Here is a 21,545-nt window from a genome sequence, read left to right as displayed (position 1 = left end):
ATCGAATAATATATTCCAAAAGGCACAAGAAACAAGGGCACGATAAAGACAAAAGGATGTATAAACAAAAGGTTACGTTTATCAGTAAGCATGTGTATGTTGTATATTAGCACACATTAGCACTCCTGATGAGTAGAAATCGCGCCTATATCCCAACGGCATATGGCGCGCGCACCATCGCTGCGATATTGAATACTGTAGCACCAACGATGCGATATTGAATACTGTATATGATATAAATAAAGGTTCTTTCACACCATTCTACTATTATTGCTCAATTTTTATTTTATAAGGTTGTGAATTGCTCTGGACTTGGCAGCCATAATGCTTTGATCTGATTTTGGTTTTATAATGTTTGTCAGAGTGCGGTAAGGTTTTATAAGAATTTCAAGAAAAGCGCAATTTCTGACAATGATTTTGAAGTTTAAAAGAAAAGTATACTTCTAAAAAATCTGTTTTTTTGTAAAAAGGTGTGATATTGATTTAATAAAATGATCAGAAGACATAATATATTTATCTGATCAATCATATTTTAAAATAATTTCCCGAGGAATTGAAGGGTTAAGGTTAGCTTTGTGTCGATAATATATAGGCACGGTAGTTAAATCTCGTTTCTCCCACTTTTTTTTTTTTTCTCATACTTGACGCGAGGCACTACCGTGCCTCTTGATTACAAAGCCACGCCTCAGTAAAGGCTATTATGTCCCAGTTGTTCATAGCAGTAATTAATTTAATTTGACTGTTTTTATTTTTATTTTTAATACTTCTTGTATTTTGATAGTAAATATAAATCTAGTGTGTATTTGAGTCTTTGTTTTTAACTAAAATAAAGAAACAGAAGATGTAGAATTATGAGTAGTATTTATATTTAAAGAAAATAAAAAAATTAGCGTGTTGCGAGTACGCGCGGGGGAAGTAAAACTTCTTTCAGAGTAGTTTCATGTCACGCTGAATATTAATAATAATAATAATAATAATATTAAAACTGACAATAATATTCAAATATAAATATTATTAGTTAATAATAATTATTAGTATTTATATTTCGAATATTATTATTATAAATTTTATTATTTATATCGTCACATTAATGGAAGAAGGGCGTAAGTGCCATTTTTAGGAATTTTTTTTCTTCTAAAAGAAAAAGGGCGTGAGTGCGAATTTATAAATTTTCGGGCTTTGCATCCAATTTTAAGGCTTAAAGAAAAAAAAAAGTGCGTATGTTCAGGGACTTACGCCTTTTTTCCATTCTCAAAATCATTTTTAATAAAAGATGAAGATTTGTAATTATTTTTATGTTTTTCTTATTGATAATAAATTATGTATAATTATCAGTAAACAATCAATAATTTAAAAAATCCTGCCATTAAATAAATTTCAAATAAAATTGAAAATATGCCCTTCATCTTTTATCAAAAATTATTTTGATAACGGGAAAAAAGGCGTAGATCCTTGGACATACGCCCTTTATCCTTTATCAAAGGTTGTTACGCCAATTTTCCTTCTTTTTTAAGTATTAAAATTAGATGAAAAACCCGAAAATTTATAAATTTGCACTTACGCCCTTTTTTCTTTAAAATTGACGTTTTTGGCACTTCATTCTTTAATGCGGCAATATAATTGATACCATCGATATTATTACTAATATTATATTGATATTATTGTTAATCATAATATTATTGGAGTTATTATTATTTATAATAATATTATTCATATATAACCATAGTATAAATAAAATAATAATTTCAAAAATATCATCGATAATAATAATATCAATATAATATTAGTAATAATAACAATAATATTATCGATTTATAATAATATCAGTGATATTAATAATATGAATAATAATATTGACAATAACATTCATATATAAATATTTATAATTATTAGTATTGATATTCAAAATATTATTATTATAGATATTATTATTGATATTAATACTATTGTGAATAATTGGTAATATTATCAAAATTATTGTTGTTATAATTATCATTTATATATATTTATAATAATTTTATTGTTATTATAATAATGATTCTTTAAACCCGCGAGATAACTATTGCTTGATACGTTTAAATGAATTTTTTTTAAAAATCAATTATTTAAGTATTAAACTCAGTTGAACTGTTTATTAATATTTAAATAAATAAACAAACGAAAAGTCGCACACGCTTACACACATAGCAGCTGACGCTCCGAGTTTATACGCTATATATAGTGCATGTATAATGCTTGCCGGTATAGCAGAGAGTATGGCAGAAAGTATACACTATACGAGAGAACGTCGACAAAGGAGCATACGGGAGAGTAAACGCGAGAGTATACGCGAGCGCGTAACGCTAGCAGGGCCTCGAATTTTTTTGCTACCCTCCGTAAAGAAGTTTCACTCACTATTATTATAATGAGAAAACCATATAGCGTGATCATTAGTATTAGTCTGCCATTGGAAATTCGGACAGAACTTCACCAGTACTTAACATCTGATACCTAGGGAGCCTCTACGAGAGATCCAAACGATGTCGAGAGAACCAGTAGTGAACCAAGAGAGCCAGTCAAGAGAAGGTAGTGATCAGTACGAGAGCCAGACAAGTTGTGTCGTCTAACGACGACGTTCAGTGCTCAGCTGCTGTGAGCTTTAATCCTACTAAGGTAGCACTCTCCTACCTATCGCTCCCGGACATGCGCAGCACGCTTTCTCAGCCCGCAGTTCGATAGGTTTACGATCAGGCTTCGTACGCAGCCATCGGTGAGTTCGTCTCTTCGACGGAGGAGTGGAAGCCATTGCCAAGAGGTTTACGTACCAAGTCACGTTACAAACATCGAATAGGCGCCCCACTCGACGTCATGTATAACTGACTTGGCCCTCCACAGAGCCTCTAGCACAATGTTCCTTTAATTATTAATAACTAACTCCTATTAGCTATTAACAATACAGGCGATAACAAATAAATAATAAGAACTCATTACACTGTAACAAGCTCTTCTAATAATTATTTATTTCGAGAACCCACGAAATAATAAATTTTGTTACAATAAATATATAATTTTTTTATTAGGTTGATTAGTGGTTGTATGTCATTTGAGGTTAAAGGTTTAGTAATGTTGACATTCAGTTTGGGGTTATGTATGTTCTTATTTCTGTTCTTTTCTTTAATGTAGTATGAACCATTAATTTCACGTATACATAAGTTAGATTCACCACTATCAATTCTTCTTTTTAATTCAACTTTGGTATTTTGGTAATTTACCTGTTGTGCTTTGGTTTTGTCCGTGGCAAAAACCGCTAAGAACATGGCCAGAGCCTGGTCGTTTCTGTTCTTTAGCTTTATTAATTCCTGTAATATTAAATTACAGTAATTTTTATTATTGCACATAACTTTTAAAGGTCTAGTTTTATCATTATGATGAACTTTACCAATTCTATATAAATGTAACGAACCTGCTTTATCAATAATATTGGTGTTTTTCGTTTCATTAAACAGTTTAGATACCAGTTGATAGTCAGCTGCTTTGCGATCAAGTTCATTACTGTTTAATATTTCAGTAAGGTTATAGATTATATTATATCTGGTTTGAAAAAAACCAGAAACTTAGAAAAAATAACGAAGTTCCTCTGCCGGGAATCAAACCCGGGTCTTTTGCTTGCCGGCTCGTTTCGAGTAGTGGATAGCGTTCTTAACTCTCCACCCAAACGTCTCGAGTTCGATCCCGGACTACGGCAAAACAAAAATTACTGTTAGCTATGTGCAGACTCTACACAGTAATTTTCATCGAAAAAGTTGTCATTTGTAACAACTCAAGGCGATGTAAAATAAAGGCTCATTTTCGAGAATCTGCGCAGCGTTCTCGAAACACCAATAATGATCATCTAGTCGTGGATCAACGTGGATGTCTATGTGTCACTCCGCTATAATAGTGAATCGTCGTTCATATGGCACTCTGTCACAAACGTAGATCGTCATGAAGTCATCAACGGCTGTCTACTACTACATGTCCATCTCATCAATATATCCTCATATACACTCTCTTTACATATATATATTATACATATTATTAAGAAATTTGTAATTGTAAAAAAAAATTATATAATGTAGCCCATAAGATGAAATGTCAAGGGCGTAAACTTACATAAATAAACAAATAAATAAATAAAATTCTTCTTTCTACCCCATCTGTCTTCAATTTTTTCTATTGTTTTGTTAGATACTTCTAAACTATTTTGTTGTAATTGTGTAATATCATTCTTATTTACGTTTACAATATGCTGAATGTTGTTGGTCTTTTGTGTGTTATTTGCAATTGCTTTAGATAAATCATCGTTCATGTCTCAGTATTTTTTATTGACACTATCAATAGATGTGGTTAGTTCTTGGCGCAATTCTTGACGTAACATTGTTATTTCGTTGTCGACACAGGCTGTTATGTCGTTTAATTTAGAATCCAATTCCGTATGATATTTATTTATATCAAAATTAAATATTGTATCGGTGTTAGTAGGAGTACAAACAGGTGTTTTACGACATACAATACATGACATATTATCCTTATTAAATGCGTGAGCGGTACAAGAGGGATGATAAACAGAGCTACAATTGATGTTGAAACATTTCTTACTGTCACCAGCTATCTTCGACTTATATCTGACACATGAGTATGTGTTTGTGTTATTGCTGTCAAGGCAGTAATAATAATAATGATTAATCGATCCACGTTCAACGCGATATTCAATATAGACGCCACATTAATTATGATATGTTGCAATGATAATAAAAAGAAAATATGAAAATAGGGCCCACATTGCCAAGAACACTTTCATCTTATTTCACTTTAGTTTTTTTTTTTTTTTTTCTTTTAGCTAAATTTATATTGTTTTATTTTTACTAATTCTTACTCCATTATATATATGACCATGAGGTTACACTGTGTAGGTCCGTTCCAGGGTTTTACACGCCATACTCGTAAACTTGTGTGTGCCGGACAGACAAGAATTTTTCCGATTCGATTGGACTGATTTATGTATAATATAACACTAAGATTTTCTGTGATGCACAGTACTTGTAGGATTTAATATAAGTAAAAAAATTTAGACTATTTGGTACCGTTAATTAAATAATGAGTAAAAATAATGCTGATGAAATACCGAATAATAATTTTTATTGTGCGTCAAACGAAATTAATTAAATGATTAATAGAAATTATTAAAATTATTACAATTTTTATTGGAATATAAAATGAAATTTATTGAATTATTAATAAAAGTTATTAGAATTATAACAATTTTTATTGGAATATAAAATGAAATTTATTGAATTATTGATAAAAGTCATTAGAATTATAACAATTTTTATTGGAATATAAAATAAAATTTATTTTTTACCGAACAAAATTCATTTATTATCGACAAAAAAAAAATTATTTGATTATTATATAATTAATAATAATAATAATTACGAGAGTGATAGAATAATAACAGAAATGATTGTAATTTTTGTAATTACATGTTATAGACATACATTTATTTTTTTATTGATATAACATGATAGTTTTTTTCATAACAAAGTTTATCTTATTTATTGATACAACTAATTCTAATATTTATATTCTATTTAAAATATTACCACCAATTTTTGACAGCTTACTTTGCGTCAGAACTTGCCAACAATAGTTAAATACTTTATAAGCCTGAGTGTAGATATTAAAAAATACATCTTGCAAACACTTAACTACTAATACAAAACTACTGTCATCATTAACAATAATGCTATTTACTTCAAAAAATACTGGTTTTTTTAGGGATGGTCTCATGATAATACTTTTTATTTTTATTAAATTACTATCTCAAGTTAATTTTTTACTCTGGACACTAACTTTGTTAATGGATCACTCAAAGGACGTAAGAACTCTTGAATATTAGGGAAACTATTTATTTCAGCTATAGAAAAGTATTCAATTAAATTTGTATCGTAATTTAGCATTTTAGAAAACTCATTTGATATCAATCTATAATTTAACTGCAGTTGATGCTTCATCGCAATTGTTTTACAAATATTTACTCTACTTATCGCAACAGCAGAGGTTCTTTCGCCTTCACGATGCTCAACCTCGAATCTCATCGTGGATATTCTCGACAAAGATGCATTTAGAAGCAATACTCGAGGGTAATGCAACTAGAAATGATGTTTTGGCTTCATACTTTTTGGGAACAAACAATTTAATAGTTTTGAATAGTCAGTTATAATAACACCCAAAGTCAAATGGACATCACAATCAAGTTGTTAGCTCGTGCAAGTATTAATTATATCGTGAAGTGATAAAAATAGTTGCCATACTGGATCATCTTGATTTATTTAGTGACCAATAGGCAATAATAAAACTCAAATGACGAACTAATGCTAACATTTCCGCAGCTGACATGAAAATTTTTTTATTTTTTAATTATTTAATTAATATTTCAAAAGAATTATTTTGTATGGGCCCGTAATAAAATCCCCGAATCCTTGTATTCAATTCTTCAAGTGTGAATATTTTTTTTTTTATATAGTGTTGTAAAATTGATGCCATATCGTATCGACAAACTCCCTCTAAAAGATCATGGACATTATCAACGCTAGCATTTGTTATTGGATTGAAATCATGGATGCCAAATAGTAAACTTCGTCTTACAACCCCGGTTGCTTTAGAGTCATTTATCGCGATGTCTTCTTCGTAACTGTTGCGTGTACTAATCTGTACGCAAAATACATTTACTTTCTGAAAAAATTGAATTTCTATCTTTTTTATCGATATAACAAAAACGACAAAATTTCGATTGATTGAAACTTTCCATAAAACCAAGAAGATAATGTATACCTAGATTGTCACCAATAAGTAATGATAATTTAAAGTAAATAATTTTGGGACCAGATACGTGATTTATCGTGATACCTGTACTCCCGAGAAATTCTAATTCATCATGTATTTTAGAAAAAATTATTTTGTTTCTAATGTAACACGGACAAGTGTGTTGAAAAGTACATACAAATAAATATATATTTTGATTTTGATTGATATCGCGGTAGAAAACATGGTATGGATATATAAATTGCTCCACATTTAGCAATTTCACGATGACTTCCCAACACGTTATTCGTTTCGTAATCATCGTAGTATAAAAACAGTGGAAACATAAGTTTGTCTTTATCATGAGCAGAAATTTTCCCATAAATCCCCTTGAATAAAGTTAGTTTTTATTTTTGTATTGGTTTTTTAAGTTTCAGATGCAATTTATGGTTTTGTCAAATACATTTGGTAGCTCAACAAATTTTTTTAAAACGTGTCGAACTAGTATGAATTGCGCAAAAACCTCAACATTTTTTAAAATTTGTGTATTTCTTTTTTTTTTAAAGTCTTGTCGATTTCCTAATAAATAAGATTCTGGTGGTATCACCATTTTTCATTACATCAAGTACCATTTTTTTGAATTCACTTAAAGTATTGAATTCTGTTTTAAAATTTTTGAATGGATTAGAATGATTTTGTAAAATTTCTGAAATGGTAAATTTTTCAGTTTCATTGCTTACTGTTTCAAGTATTGATTTTTTTACATTTTCGACAACTGTGTTAACAAAATTATTTGTAAAATTTATGATCTCATTTGTTTTTTTCCTCGAAATATCGACATAATTATATACATTTGCAGCTAGTACAATTATATTATCAGTGGTTGTAAACGGTTGACCAGTTCTATTGATGTTATTTATTTGACTAACGTTTGATGTATCTGTTTCATTGATCAAATGTATTTTCATTGCGTCTTATGTCAAAAAAAAATTTTGTTATAGAGTTCAAATCCACGGTGGAACGTGTTTCTATTTACATGACAGTTCTTTAAATGTGTAACGAAACTTTTTGGTGCTAATACTGAATAACTACACCACGAACAAGTGAAAATTATTAATTTTTTTTTATAACAATTGAAGAAGTAAGAGATATATCTGTTTCTTCAACAATTAATGTAAAAATCAAATTTCTAATAATTTACTGAGAATTATTGTTGATATAAATAACTACTGTTTGTTGTCGAATAGCTACACCACAATAAATGAACTTAATAATTTTTTTTTTTAATTAAAATAATTTAATAAATAAACTTTTAATAAAATCCCCAATATTTTCAAGCTAAACTAATGAAAAAAGTAAGAAATATATTTGTGTTTTTATTAATTAATGTAACAAACAAATTTCCAATAATTTACTGAGAATTGAATCGTAAATAGAATACCAAAATTTTTTTTCAGCATTAAAGAAAGTACTGAATTAAGCTCTTCTCAAAAGAACCATATATAGAAAATATAGTTATGATAAATACTCAAAACTTAATGTTATTATTATTGTAGGAATGACAAAATCAGGATGTAGAGAAGGACAAAATCAAATCAATATTATTATTTTTTATTCAAATGTTCGATCTTATTTTGTTACAATTGAAAATCTTTCTTTTCAGTATTTACTCGTCAATCATTCCACCTATTCAGTGCAAACTATCGACCCCCGATACCCAAGAACGATCCGCGTTGTTTCCGAGTCCAAAACTAACTAACTAAAATTTCAATCTATCCTCACGTGTTAATCTTTTCCCAAGCCTCGACAACCCAGGAGTTTCTCGATGTTTCAGGCTTTCTTTTAAAATTTAATATCTTGCAATGTTTCCCAACCACCCACTGAAAACGCCTCGGCCATTTCTTTAACACTACATCACTAATTGACTAATCCATCTATTCATCGACATTTACTTTTTTTCATCTACCGAAACTATTATCTCGACACATGCAACTTATTCTTTCTTTTTCTCACACATGCATACTCTCTATTAAACCGCACTCCCACATTATTATCATTGTTTTCATAATAAATAAATTTTTAAAAATTACGATAATTTATCTTTAAGAGACTATTAAAAAAAGCGACATACAAATCAGGTTAATTTGGTGGGTGATTTTCATTAGATTTTGTAATAGCTTGCTCAATTTGACCTAACAAGTCTAACGATTGCCTACTGCTTGTAGCTCCTTCTAACTCTATACCGTAAAACCCTTTTTGAATGGAATACCACAAATATTTTGCTTTCTCTGGAAATTTACAATGTAATGAAAAAATAATTAAAATGTCGTCGATAGCATGAAGCACAGTGTGGATCGTTGGATTCAATGATTCATTAACATATACATAAACTGCGTCAATATTTTCTAATGGCCATAGTACTGGTATAGGTTGTAGAGTTGAATTATGGCTCATAAGAATATTCCGTTGACGATTAAGAGCTGCCTCAATCTCTGCAGCATTTGATACTTAGATAAAAAATAACTCTCTTCTTTCAGCTATCGACAACTTACGGTTTCTTTTACCCTTTTTTGGTTTGCATGATGATGACAGAATAATATATGGCAACAGATATGAAATTTTAACATCTTGGTTATGTTAGAGCAATGTAGAGAGTGTTCGTAGATAAACTTTATCAGGCACAGTAATGTCTTCGCAGATATTCAGTATTTGTATCAAAAGAGGACGAAAAATGTCCCAGTATTCGAAAAATTTGTCTGTAGTGTTGGAATGAAGAGTAAAGCAATTTCGTCAGTCCATGTTGATAATTGCTGTTTACATATACTGAAAGACGAAAAAAAAAAAAAAAAATGTGTGTGTTATTGTACGGACAGGGAAGTGAAACTTCTTCAGTAATTTCAACAAAGAGCGATTGAAGGATTCTTAGTTGCATTATTATACTTCAAACTTGCGGTCTTTTTCGGTTCCCTTTCAAGTCAACTAATTCGTTCATTTATTCATTATTAATTATGAATCTCAAAAAATATCTGGAAAAACTAGTTTAATTTTTGCATCGTAACCATGGTAAATAACAAAACAATCGACTAAAAAAATTCAGAATTTTTTTATTTACTTTAATCAAACTATTGACGTATAAACATCTCGAAAAATATCTGGGAAAAAAGTTTAGCTAATACATTATAAATAAAACAGCATGATATTCTTTCATAAATAATTATATTAATAGAACATGATTATAGTAATAGAACAAATTTTTCTCTTTTCAATTGAACACAACCTGTTTTTTTCATTAACATAACTCGGAAATATAATATTAAATGGAAAATAACCATTAAAAACTAATAATTTTAATTAATTCTAATACTAAATTGTTATTGTTTTCATTGTTGTTGATGATGATGAAATGAATCATAAATGATTTCAACATCAGACTCGGAAGGATCATACAAATCATAGTTTTGCTGTTGTTATCGTTGTTGTTGTTGATGAAAAGTATCATAAATTATGTTAACATCAGTATCATCGTCAAATGGGTCATATAAATCATGATTCTGTCGTCGTTGTTGTTGTTGTTGTTGTTGTTGTTATTGCTGCTGCTGTTATTGCTGTTTTTGATCTTCAACTAATAAAAGAAATCAATATAACATTTATATTATAAAATTTGTTATTAATTTGTTATAATTAAAGGAAAAATAATAATTACCATTTGAGAAATATTTCTCTAATCTTTGATAAATATTTAAAAGAATATCGTGTCCTCTCAGTCACTTGAGGATCATTAAGGTGCCACAATGGATATTTTCTGATATCAGTCGTACCCTTCCTGTTTTACCGATTGAAAATGTTTTTTATGCCATCTATAGTAAAAAAAAAAATTTGGAACTAAACCAGTCAACATAGGTACAATCAGGTTAAAACAATGCGTAGCAGGCGTAGTGTATTTTTAAAAATGCATGCACAAGCTCGAGGTACCACTATTGTACAAATCGTATACAGTACTGATACGTAATGAGTACACGAATACACATACGTACGGTTCAGTATATTATTCAAAAAAAAAAAAATTACACTATAAAGTTGAATGATAATTTTATATTTTTTGAATAATTAAAAAATCATTCTCGATAAACTTTAATAAATAATAAATAAAAGCATGCGATTACAAAAAATAAAAGAATAATAATTTTTTTTTTTTAATTTTGTTGTTATTGTTGGCAAAAAATATGACTGCAAACAATTATAAATTACATCAAATAATAAAGCCATGCAAACACATAAACATGCAATAATTGGAAATCAATTATAATGACATTTCATAAAAAATGAAATGATTTTTTTACAGGTAATTTTGAATAATAAAGTTATACGTGAGTAAAAAATTTTATGCATGCATGAATAAGATGCTTTGTGTTTTACATAATAAAATTGTTACATGCAAAAACAAGTGAAATTTTTCGACATAACTGTAAAAATACTGGGTGTTTTTTTTTTTCGTTCTGTTTTTTTTAAATGATAGCCATGCAAACATAGGTAAGTAAAAAATAAATAAGCTGACAAGAAAATAATACAATACAAGCAAAATAAATATTAGAAAAGAGAGAATTTGATATTAATAATATCAACAACTTTTTAACAAGTTTAAAATTATTCACTTACCTTATTTTATTAATAATAATTTATAAATATTAAAAATAATTTCATTTCCAAAAAACAATTTGTTCAACTGCTAAATATCGGCAACTTTTATATTGTTCTTTTACAGATATCGATGCCACTGCAAAGATAAAATAAAATAATTGTTACTCATTGTTTAGAAATTTTTTTGATTTATAAAATTTTTTTTTTAAACCCTTTTCTTCTTTTTAATTCTTGATAAATTATGAAAATTAATTATAAAAAAGATTATACCCATTCAAGTTTACAGAATACTCAAGTGACAAAATTTTTAAATGAAATATTATTTTAGTTATGTTCAAAATAAAATAATTTCTACAAAATCTACTTCAAAAAATTTTAATTAATAATGATAATGTATAATAGATTTATTTTACCTCTTTATTGTTGATGAATTTTATTAAATAAATTTTTTAACAATCAAATTCAAAATTCTTTTAACTGCTAAAAATTAAAAATTTTTTCATAGTTTTTTTTTTAACTGATATCCATGCCACTGCAAAAATAAAAATAAAAATATTATTGCTTATTGTTTAACAATTTTCTTGATTTATACAAATTTTTTTTTAACACCCTCTTTTTCTTTTTAATTCTTGATAAATTATGGAAATTAATTATAAAAAAGATTTTACCCATTCAAGTTTATAAAATATTCAAGTGACAAAATTTTTAAAAATAAATAAATTACAATTTCAATCAATTATATTCTATTTTTTAAAATAATATTATTAATAATATTTCTAGATCAAGTAATCGATAATTGTTAAAATAGTCTACATACGTTTACTTTGTATCAAAAATTTATTATAAAATTATATTACCTTCTTTATTTCTGATAAAGTTTATCAAGAAATTATTTAATTAATCATATTCAAATTTTGTATAACTGCTAAAATTAAATATTTTTAATTTTTTTTTTCTACCAATGTCCATGTCACTGCAAAAAAAAAAAAAAAATTAACATATGCTTACTGTTTAATTATTTTTTTGATTGATCAAATATTTTTTAACACCCTTTTTCACTTTATTGTATAAAGTTTGAAAAAAAACTTATTTTTAAGAATTTTAAATTAGATAAATAGCAGAATTTAAAGAAAAATAATAACTCCATTTTGATAAAATAACAATTTTTTCAGAATTTATTCTAAAAAAATTTGTTATATATCCAATAAATATAATAAAATTATAATACCTTTTAATTATTGATAAACGTTATTAAAAAAATATTTGAACAATAATATTCAAAATTTGTTCATCTGCCAGACATTAGAATTTAAAAAACAACTTTTTTTTTCTCAACTGATATCTATGCCACTGTAAAAAAAAAAAATAGAAATATCAATGCTTATTGTTTAACAATTTTTTGATTTATAAAATTTTTTTTTTAAACCCTTTTCTTTTTTTTAATTCTTGATAAATTATGAAAATTAATTATAAAAAAGATTTTACCCATTCATGTTTACAAAATATTCAAGTGACAAAATTTTTAAATGAATTATTATTTTAGTTATGTTCAAAATAGAATAATTTCTACAAAATCTACTTCAAAAAATTTAAATTAATAATGATAATTTATAAGAGATTTATTTTACCTCTTTATTGTTGATGAATTTTATTAAATAAATTTTTTAACAATCAAATTTAAAATTCTTTCAACTGCCAAAAATTGAAAATTTTCAATATTTTTTTTTTTAACTGATGTCCATGCCACTGCAAAAATAAAAATAAAAATATTATTGCTTATTGTTTAACAATTTTCTTGATTTAAACAAATTTTTTTTAACACCTTTTTTATTTTGTTGATTATCAAATGAAGTATAAAAGTTATCTTCTTGCAGATTATACTTGGAAGAAATAAAAAAATAGATAAGTTTCAACATTAACAAAAAAAAATTTTTTTCTTGATTGTGATGATCAAAACAATTTTTACACAATCTAATTTAAAAAGTTTCAATTGATATTAACATTTCATAATAAAATTTTTTTACCTATTTATTGTAGACAAATTTTTGAAGCAAAATTTTCGCACCAGAAAAATATTGGAATTTGACATTACAACAATATTTTATGATAAATATATTGACGACGAAATTCTACTTTCATAAATACGAATGTCGTTTTACGCTGTCATTCAGTGACAATGACATTAATTATTTATTTAAAAACAATAATATTAATTTTATTCTGATGACTGTAAATAATAACATTGTACTGAATATTTTTAGGTTAGGTTACCAACACGTTTACTAATGTTAATTTTTTTTACTGCGCAAACGCGAAAAAACGTAACGTGTAATCGTTGATTTAAAATTAAAAATAAATAAATTACAATTTCAATCAATTATATTCTATTTTTAAAAATAATATTATTAATAATATTTCTAGATCAAGTAATTGATAATTGTTAAAATAGTCTACATACGTTTACTTTGTATCAAAAATTTATTATAAAATTATATTACCTTCTTTATTTCTGATAAAGTTTATCAAGAAATTATTTAATTAATCATATTCAAATTTTCGTATAACTGCTAAAATTAAATATTTTTAATTTTTTTATTCTACCAATGTCCATGTCACTGCAAAAAAAAAAAAAAATTAACATATGCTTACTGTTTAATTATTTTTTTGATTGATCAAATATTTTTTAACACCCCTTTTCACTTTATTGTATAAAGTTTGAAAAAAAACTTATCTTTAAGAATTTTAAATTAGATGAATAGCAGAATTTAAAGAAAAATAATAACTCCATTTTGATAAAATAACAATTTTTTCAGAATTTATTCTAAAAAAATTTGTTATATATCCAATAAATATAATAAAATTATAATACCTTTTAATTATTGATAAACATTATTAAAAAAATATTTGAACAATAATATTTAAAATTTGTTCATCTGCCAGACATTAGATTTTAAAAAACAACTTTTTTTTTCTCAACTGATGTCCATGCCACTGTAAAAAAAAAAAAATAGAAATATCAATGCTTATTTAACAATTTTTTGATTTATAAAATTTTTTTTTTAAACCCTTTTCTTTTTTTTAATTCTTGATAAATTATGAAAATTAATTATAAAAAAGATTTTACCCATTCATGTTTACAAAATATTCAAGTGACAAAATTTTTAAATGAATTATTATTTTAGTTATGTTCAAAATAGAATAATTTCTACAAAATCTACTTCAAAAAATTTAAATTAATAATGATAATTTATAAGAGATTTATTTTACCTCTTTATTGTTGATGAATTTTATTAAATAAATTTTTTAACAATCAAATTTAAAATTCTTTCAACTGCCAAAAATTGAAAATTTTTAATATTTTTTTTTTTAACTGATGTCCATGCCACTGCAAAAATAAAAATAAAAATATTATTGCTTATTGTTTAACAATTTTCTTGATTTATACAAATTTTTTTTAACACCTTTTTTATTTTGTTGATTATCAAATGAAGTATAAAAGTTATCTTCTTGCAGATTATACTTGGAAGAAATAAAAAAATAGATAAGTTTCAACATTAACAAAAAAAAATTTTTTTCTTGATTGTGATGATCAAAACAATTTTTACACAATCTAATTTAAAAAGTTTCAATTGATATTAACAATTCATAATAAAATTTTTTTACCTATTTATTGTAGACAAATTTTTGAAGCAAAATTTTCGCACCAGAAAAATATCGGCATTTGACATTACAACAATGTTTTATGATAAATATATTGACGACTTAATAATAATATAATATATAATTCCACTTTTATAAATACGAATGTCGTTTTACGCTGTCATTCAGTGAAAATGACATTAATTATTTATTTAAAAACAATAATATTAATTTTATTCTGTCTGCTGTAAATAATAACATTGTACTAATTATTTTTAGGTTAGGTCACCCACGTTGATTCTCTTACTGCGCAGATGTGAAAAAAAAGACGTAACGTCTATTTTCACATTATGTTCCCACCCACTTATCTTTTATCTCCATGTAAACAGGTCGACGCTTGATTCTTAGTCACGCTGTTAATTGTTGTTTTCATTATAACAATTATTTTTTGTTAGTGTTGTGTTTATTGGAAACAGATATGACGACTGTTACTCGCCACTGTAAGTTGTTGTTTATTATTTAATTATCATGTTTCTTAATCTATTGTAACAATTGTTTTTTTTTTCATTCTGAAAACACACCTCCCTGTTTTTTTTTTTTTTTTTAATTTCTTTTGTGTCTGTTGATCTTTCAAACCACTAATTGTCCTACTTTTTTTTTAATAATCAATATGGAAAATTAGTTCTTTTTGTCGTTCTAAAACTTCTATAATTTATTTTTTTTTTGATGCATGCTGTCTTTTTGTAGTTATTTATTCATATATGGAAGATCAATGCTTATATTTAATTTTTTTTTTATTGGGTAGTTGCTTTTTTTTTTTACTAATTCATACTTATACATCTACTTATATTTTTTTTTCAGCTGCACGTATTAAAAAATTATTAGTTCAAGAAGTAGATGTACAAGGTAGACCAATCAAGCAGATCAATGAAAAACAGGACATTAAATTAATTGGTCCTGTCACTCAGCTTGGTGAGTTGTTAAAATCTGTAATTCGTGTTTTTAATTGTTCTATGAATTTTTTACAACTTGATAATAATAAATTTTCATTCATGCTTTAAAGTATTCTATTTACCTGGGTATATAAAATCATGTTTCATTAAAAACAAAAAACTAACTTGTAAAAAACATTATTTTTGTTTCAGGTAAAAGAAAAAATATATCTACTCAAAAGACAGCTGTCCATAAAATTCAACTTGATGACCAGAATAAAAAAAAACGACAAGCTTTAGATGCAACTTTAAAAAGCACAAAAAAAAAAGTTACAAATACTGCTGTTGATTCAACGTTGCCTTTAAATAATACACCAAGGAATGACATAGTACCTCTTGTTGCTTCATCTCAAATACCTGAATCAACTAACTTGCAACAAAAACAATATGTATGCACCAATGATACAATTGATGGCAAAAAAGTAGTTGAAGAAGTAATTCATGGTACACGTGAATATTATTACGTTTAACGTGAAGCTTATTGGCTTCAAATACAAAAACTTGTAAAAAAAACTATTTTTTTTTTGTTTCAGCTAAAGGAAAAAATATATCTACTCGAAAAGCAGCTGTTCATAAAATTCAACTTGATGACCAGAATAAAAAAAAACGACAAGCTTTAGATGCAACTTTAAAAAGTACAAAAAAAAAAGTTACAAATACTGCTGTTGATTCAACGTTGCCTTTAAATAATACACCAAGGAATGACATAGTACCTCTTGTTGCTTCATCTCAAATACCTGAATCAACTAACTTGCAACAAAAACAATATGTATGCACCAATGATACAATTGATGGCAATAAAGTAGTTGATAAAGTAATTCATGGTACACATGAATATTCTTACGTTCAACGTGAACCTTATTGGCTTCAAATACACAAACAAAAAAAAGAAATACAACTTCTTAAAAACAAGGTTTATCAATTAACAAAAGTATGTGTGTTTAAGTTATTAATTTCAGTAATTTTAATTTCATTTTTTATAATTTTTAATATCTATTTGATTTTTATTTTGCCTCATTGATTTTTTCTAGATGTTGGAGAGAGGTGAAAATGGGACTCAGATGATGCAGTTACCAATGCATTCTTCGGTTCCAATGAGTTTAAGCAGACATCCAACTTTACAATATTCATTACCGCAAGGAGGACAACAAGCTGTTCTTCGTAGACCATACTTTCCTCCCATGCTACCACCATTCTCACAATTTCAATCATCAGCGTATTCAGTTATGCCAAACAACCATGATTCAAGATTGATGCCATACATGGAACCATCAAATATTGTTTATAACTTCACTGATCCATTATTTTATCCTTTTGCTGGTGGTTTTTGATAATAAATTGTATTTTTTTTTCCTTTTCCTAGACAAAAAAAAAAATGTAACTATTGCAAGGAAACAAATAAATTTTTCCATTCTTACTTCTTATCAGACCAAACTACTTGATCCTTATAAATTAAAATTTGTTTTAGTTATAATATTATATAATATAATAAAGAAATAATGTCAGAAAAAAAAGTAGTTTCAAAGTATAACGTCATAGTCAAGTGTTCGCACATTTTTTTTTATTCGTTTATTCCATTTGTCATGAAATTTATTATGAATTTTCATTTATACTACAATTTAAATTAATTTCTCTTTACGTATCATCTGAAAATGATTATTTCAACATTTGTTATATATAAAAATAGATACAAAAAATTGATTAAAAATCTTATATATGTGAATTTATTTAAACATATAAATCTCATTGAAAAACGAATAGATTAATAAATAATTAAAAATGCGTTGAATAAATCTAGTTACTGAAATGACTGATTGAAAAAAATTACATCCAACAAAATGATTTTTTTCCTTCAAAAATTTTCTTGAAAACAACAAAGGCTGGTTTTTATTGTTTTTCTTTTATAATCCAGATGCCAATAGGTGGCATTGTTAATCTTTTTTAATTGGATCACATACATGGTGATTTATGTCAGATGACAAAAATGCCTATTGTTTACAACATAAAAGTTCTTGATATATAAATAGTTTTGACACATTAATTATTTATCAGAAAAAAAAATAAAAATGAATAAGTAAGTAAATATATATGTAATTATAAATATTTCATGTAGTTAAACTTTAGTTTTTTATGTGTTCATCAAACCATTTTTATTTACTTGAAGTGGTAATCTATCAAATTAATTTCAGTCTTAAAAAAATTAAAATCGTGAGAATACAAGATATTAAAAGAATACCATCATCGTTTGGTTTGCTTGATTCTTCACAGGTAATTAATTTTTTGATGTATACGAACGTATTTGGGTCACAGCTTACGTAATTTGATATGTGATCATAATAAATAATTATTGTTTAAAATTTAGGTTGTCTCTCAAGTAAGTTCTCAATTACCAGACAAAGTGCAACAATCACATCACCAATGCCAAGTCAAGAATAATGATAATTATAAATCAAGTACTAAAAGTCCAATCAGAAAAGGTAACATAAAATAAATTATTCTATGAAATGACGGTTATAAATTTATTTTAAATTGCTTATAAAACATTGAATAACTATTCATTCATATTATCTTGTTATTGTGTCAAATTGATTATTTTTTTTTTTTATAGGAAAAATTACAAAATACACTGCTCGTGTGTCACCTTTTGCATCAACTTGTAAAAAAAGTAGTAACCAGTACACCATCAATAATAAAATTTTGTCAAAGATTGAAAAAGTTATCTCTAATTGTCCTGATGGAAATTCTGTTGTTACAATTGATCCACAAGAAGAGCTCAAGTATATTCATCTTAATCATCATGGAAGGCCAATTAACAAATTATTTCTAAATGGTGTCAAGAGAACAACTGATAAAAATCATCCTGTTCAAGATGATATGTCAACAAAAATTCATTTAGAAACGTTAAAAAAGCATGGTCAACAGTTTGGAGTTAAAGCAGATTCAAAGGAAGAAGAAAAAGTTGATCAACCAACTCCTCGGCGCAAAGTGATATATTTTAATCCTCGGGGTCGACCAGCTAAAAAACCTCGAGTTGATGTTGGTGACATTTCTGATGATATACGTGAATCAACTGAGTGTATTGGCCAGAACAAATTTCATCAGCAAAGAAAAAATCACAAACTCCATACTCCTGAGTCAAGTTTATGTGCAGCAACTGACCTTTCTAATTTTCATCAACTAGTTAATGACAAGCAAAAAACTGGTCCATCAGATGAAACAACAAATGTAACTTGGTTTTCGATGCATGATAATAATGATTTACAATATGACGATTGTATTGATGAAATTAGTCATGAACTGATACAAGACAATGGAACAAATCTTCAACAATTTGAAGACCTGAAAGATATACAAATTGACACTAATAAAATAACAGATGTCAATTATTTTCTTGATGAAATTCGTGACAAATTTTCTGTGCATGGACCTAATGATTGTGAAGGTGTCATAAGTAATCTGAGAATGACAAAGTTTGTCAATCGAGGGTTACGAACTTTAATAACGTTTGAATGTACGAAATGTAACCATGCAGAAAAAATTTGGACAAGTTCTGAGCAACCAAGCGTTGGACTTCAATTAAATACAGCAGCAGTTGCAGGCACACTAACGTCAGGCATTGGTTACTCAACTTTACGAGAAATGTTGGCATCTCTAAATATTCATTGCATGACAGAGTCAACATACATATCACACCGAGACAAAATAACTAAAGTAATTGAAACAATGACAGCAGCTGAATTAAAAAAAAATATTTTGACAGAAATTGAATTGGCAAGATCAGCTGGAGACGTCACTCCAGATGGTACACCATTTATTACCGTAATTGTTGATGGAGCCTGGAGTAAAAGATCCTATGCAAACTCTCAATACAATGCACTCTCTGGCGTAGCATTGATTATTGGAATACGTACAGGGAAGGTTTTATATGTTGGAGTCAGGAACAAAGCTTGTTCTTTTTGTGATCGAGCTTCAAAAGAAAAAAGAGCTCCAACAAAACACGTTTGCTACCAAAATTGGGATAAAAAATATCCCTCATCAGGTATGGAAACAGATATTATTGCCGAAGGTTTTACAAAGAGTATTAATAATGTTGATTCAAGATATAATTTGATATATGCAAAAGTAATTGCTGATGGAGATAGCAGTGTTTACAACACAATCGTGAATCTTAATCCTTATAAAGATTACGGTATAACTGTTGAAAAAATTGAGTGCACCAATCATTTGTACAGAAATTTTTGTAAACACCTGATTAATGCTTCAAAATTACCAATTGAGTTTCGTCCCACAGAATGTGGCGTCCTTTATTTACGGGAACGAATTAAAAACAGTGGTTACCTGATGAGAAAATATATTGATGAAGCAGTAAAGAAATGGAGAAACGAAAATTGCAGTATCATGAATAAAGTTGCTGGTTTACGAGAAGATATTGATAAAACCATAGAGCACACTTTTGGTGACCATTCAAGATGTTTACCTGATGACATACAATGTAAAGAACTGTCTGGAAAATACAAAAGCAATCTCGTTCCTTTACTCAAAAAAAATAGAATAATATATAGTTCAATTGAGTCAGCTATTCATAGGCTACTAGAACATGCTGATAGCTTATTGCAGAGCTTAACGAATAATCCAGCAGAATTATGCAATTCTATTTTGTGTAAAGAAGTAGGTGGCAAGCGCATAAATTATTGCTGCCGCAATTCGTACTATCTTCGAGCTTTATGTGCTGCCATTCAATTCTCAGATCAAGATGTCCTATCAAAGATTTTCACCTACAGTAAAACAGAAGTTCCAGCTGTAGTAACTGTTATGGAACGAAACAGACATGCAAGTAATGTACGTACACACAAGTATAAGATAGAACATAGTAGACGAAATTATTCAGCAGGCACTACAGAGTCTGATAACAATTATGGTCCATCATCTTATTTATGGAAAAGACCAGATATGTCTCCTGAACTTTTCGCTATTGACAAAGAAAAATTGATGGTTCAACTGCTAGAAGATCAACAAAACCGGTTCGAGTTGGAGGAAAAAACAAGAAATCAAAAAGATTGCGCATTGTGGCATGACAAACGTAAAAACTTGATAACAGCATCACATTTCGCTTCGATATGTACCAAACGACCATCAACTCAATGTGCATCAAGAGTAAAAGCAATACGTGGGTATTCTCGGGTTGATTCTCCAGCTATGCTTTTTGGGAGGCAACACGAGGCAAATGCGATTAAACAGTTGAGTCAAATTATTGCTCCGGGAAATAACGAATATATTAGCCCTTGTGGATTATTCATTGACGAGGAGCATGAAATGTTAGGATGTTCCCCAGATGGCGTGATTCAACAAGAAGATGCTATAGTAGAAGTTAAAGCATTGTACGCAGGCAAAGACTTGGATCCAAAAGAAGCAATAAAAAATGTAAAAACATATGCTGGAATATATGTTAGTAAA

General features: G+C 27.3%; 1 protein-coding gene across 1 annotated transcript; it reads left to right on the top strand.

The window, feature by feature from the left end:
* Nucleotides 1–15,577: 15,577 nt before the first annotated feature.
* Nucleotides 15,578–17,436, top strand: LOC122850411. The gene is made up of 5 exons (XM_044149562.1): nt 15,578–15,606; nt 15,905–16,071; nt 16,245–16,535; nt 16,625–17,022; nt 17,123–17,436. Exons 1-5 carry the CDS (start codon nt 15,578–15,580, stop codon nt 17,420–17,422), a joined length of 1,185 nt encoding a protein of 394 aa, XP_044005497.1. The 3' UTR covers nt 17,423–17,436.
* The last annotated feature ends 4,109 nt before the right edge of the window (nt 17,437–21,545 follow it).

Source organism: Aphidius gifuensis, linkage group LG2 (assembly GCF_014905175.1).
Source record: "Aphidius gifuensis isolate YNYX2018 linkage group LG2, ASM1490517v1, whole genome shotgun sequence".
Classification (NCBI taxonomy): Eukaryota; Metazoa; Arthropoda; class Insecta; order Hymenoptera; family Braconidae; genus Aphidius; species Aphidius gifuensis.
The sequence above is the reverse complement of the archived record's forward strand: the minus strand, read 5'-3'. Positions and strand labels throughout refer to the sequence as shown.

Bases quoted from the DNA above. Each gene is read 5' to 3' on its own strand.
- LOC122850411 (XM_044149562.1), top strand. From the start codon at position 15,578: ATGACGACTGTTACTCGCCACTGTAAGTT. The intron at 16,072-16,244 runs GTGAGTTGTTAA...TTTTTGTTTCAG, and splicing joins TGGTCCTGTCACTCAGCTTG to GTAAAAGAAAAAATATATCT. The intron at 17,023-17,122 runs GTATGTGTGTTT...GATTTTTTCTAG, and splicing joins AGGTTTATCAATTAACAAAA to ATGTTGGAGAGAGGTGAAAA.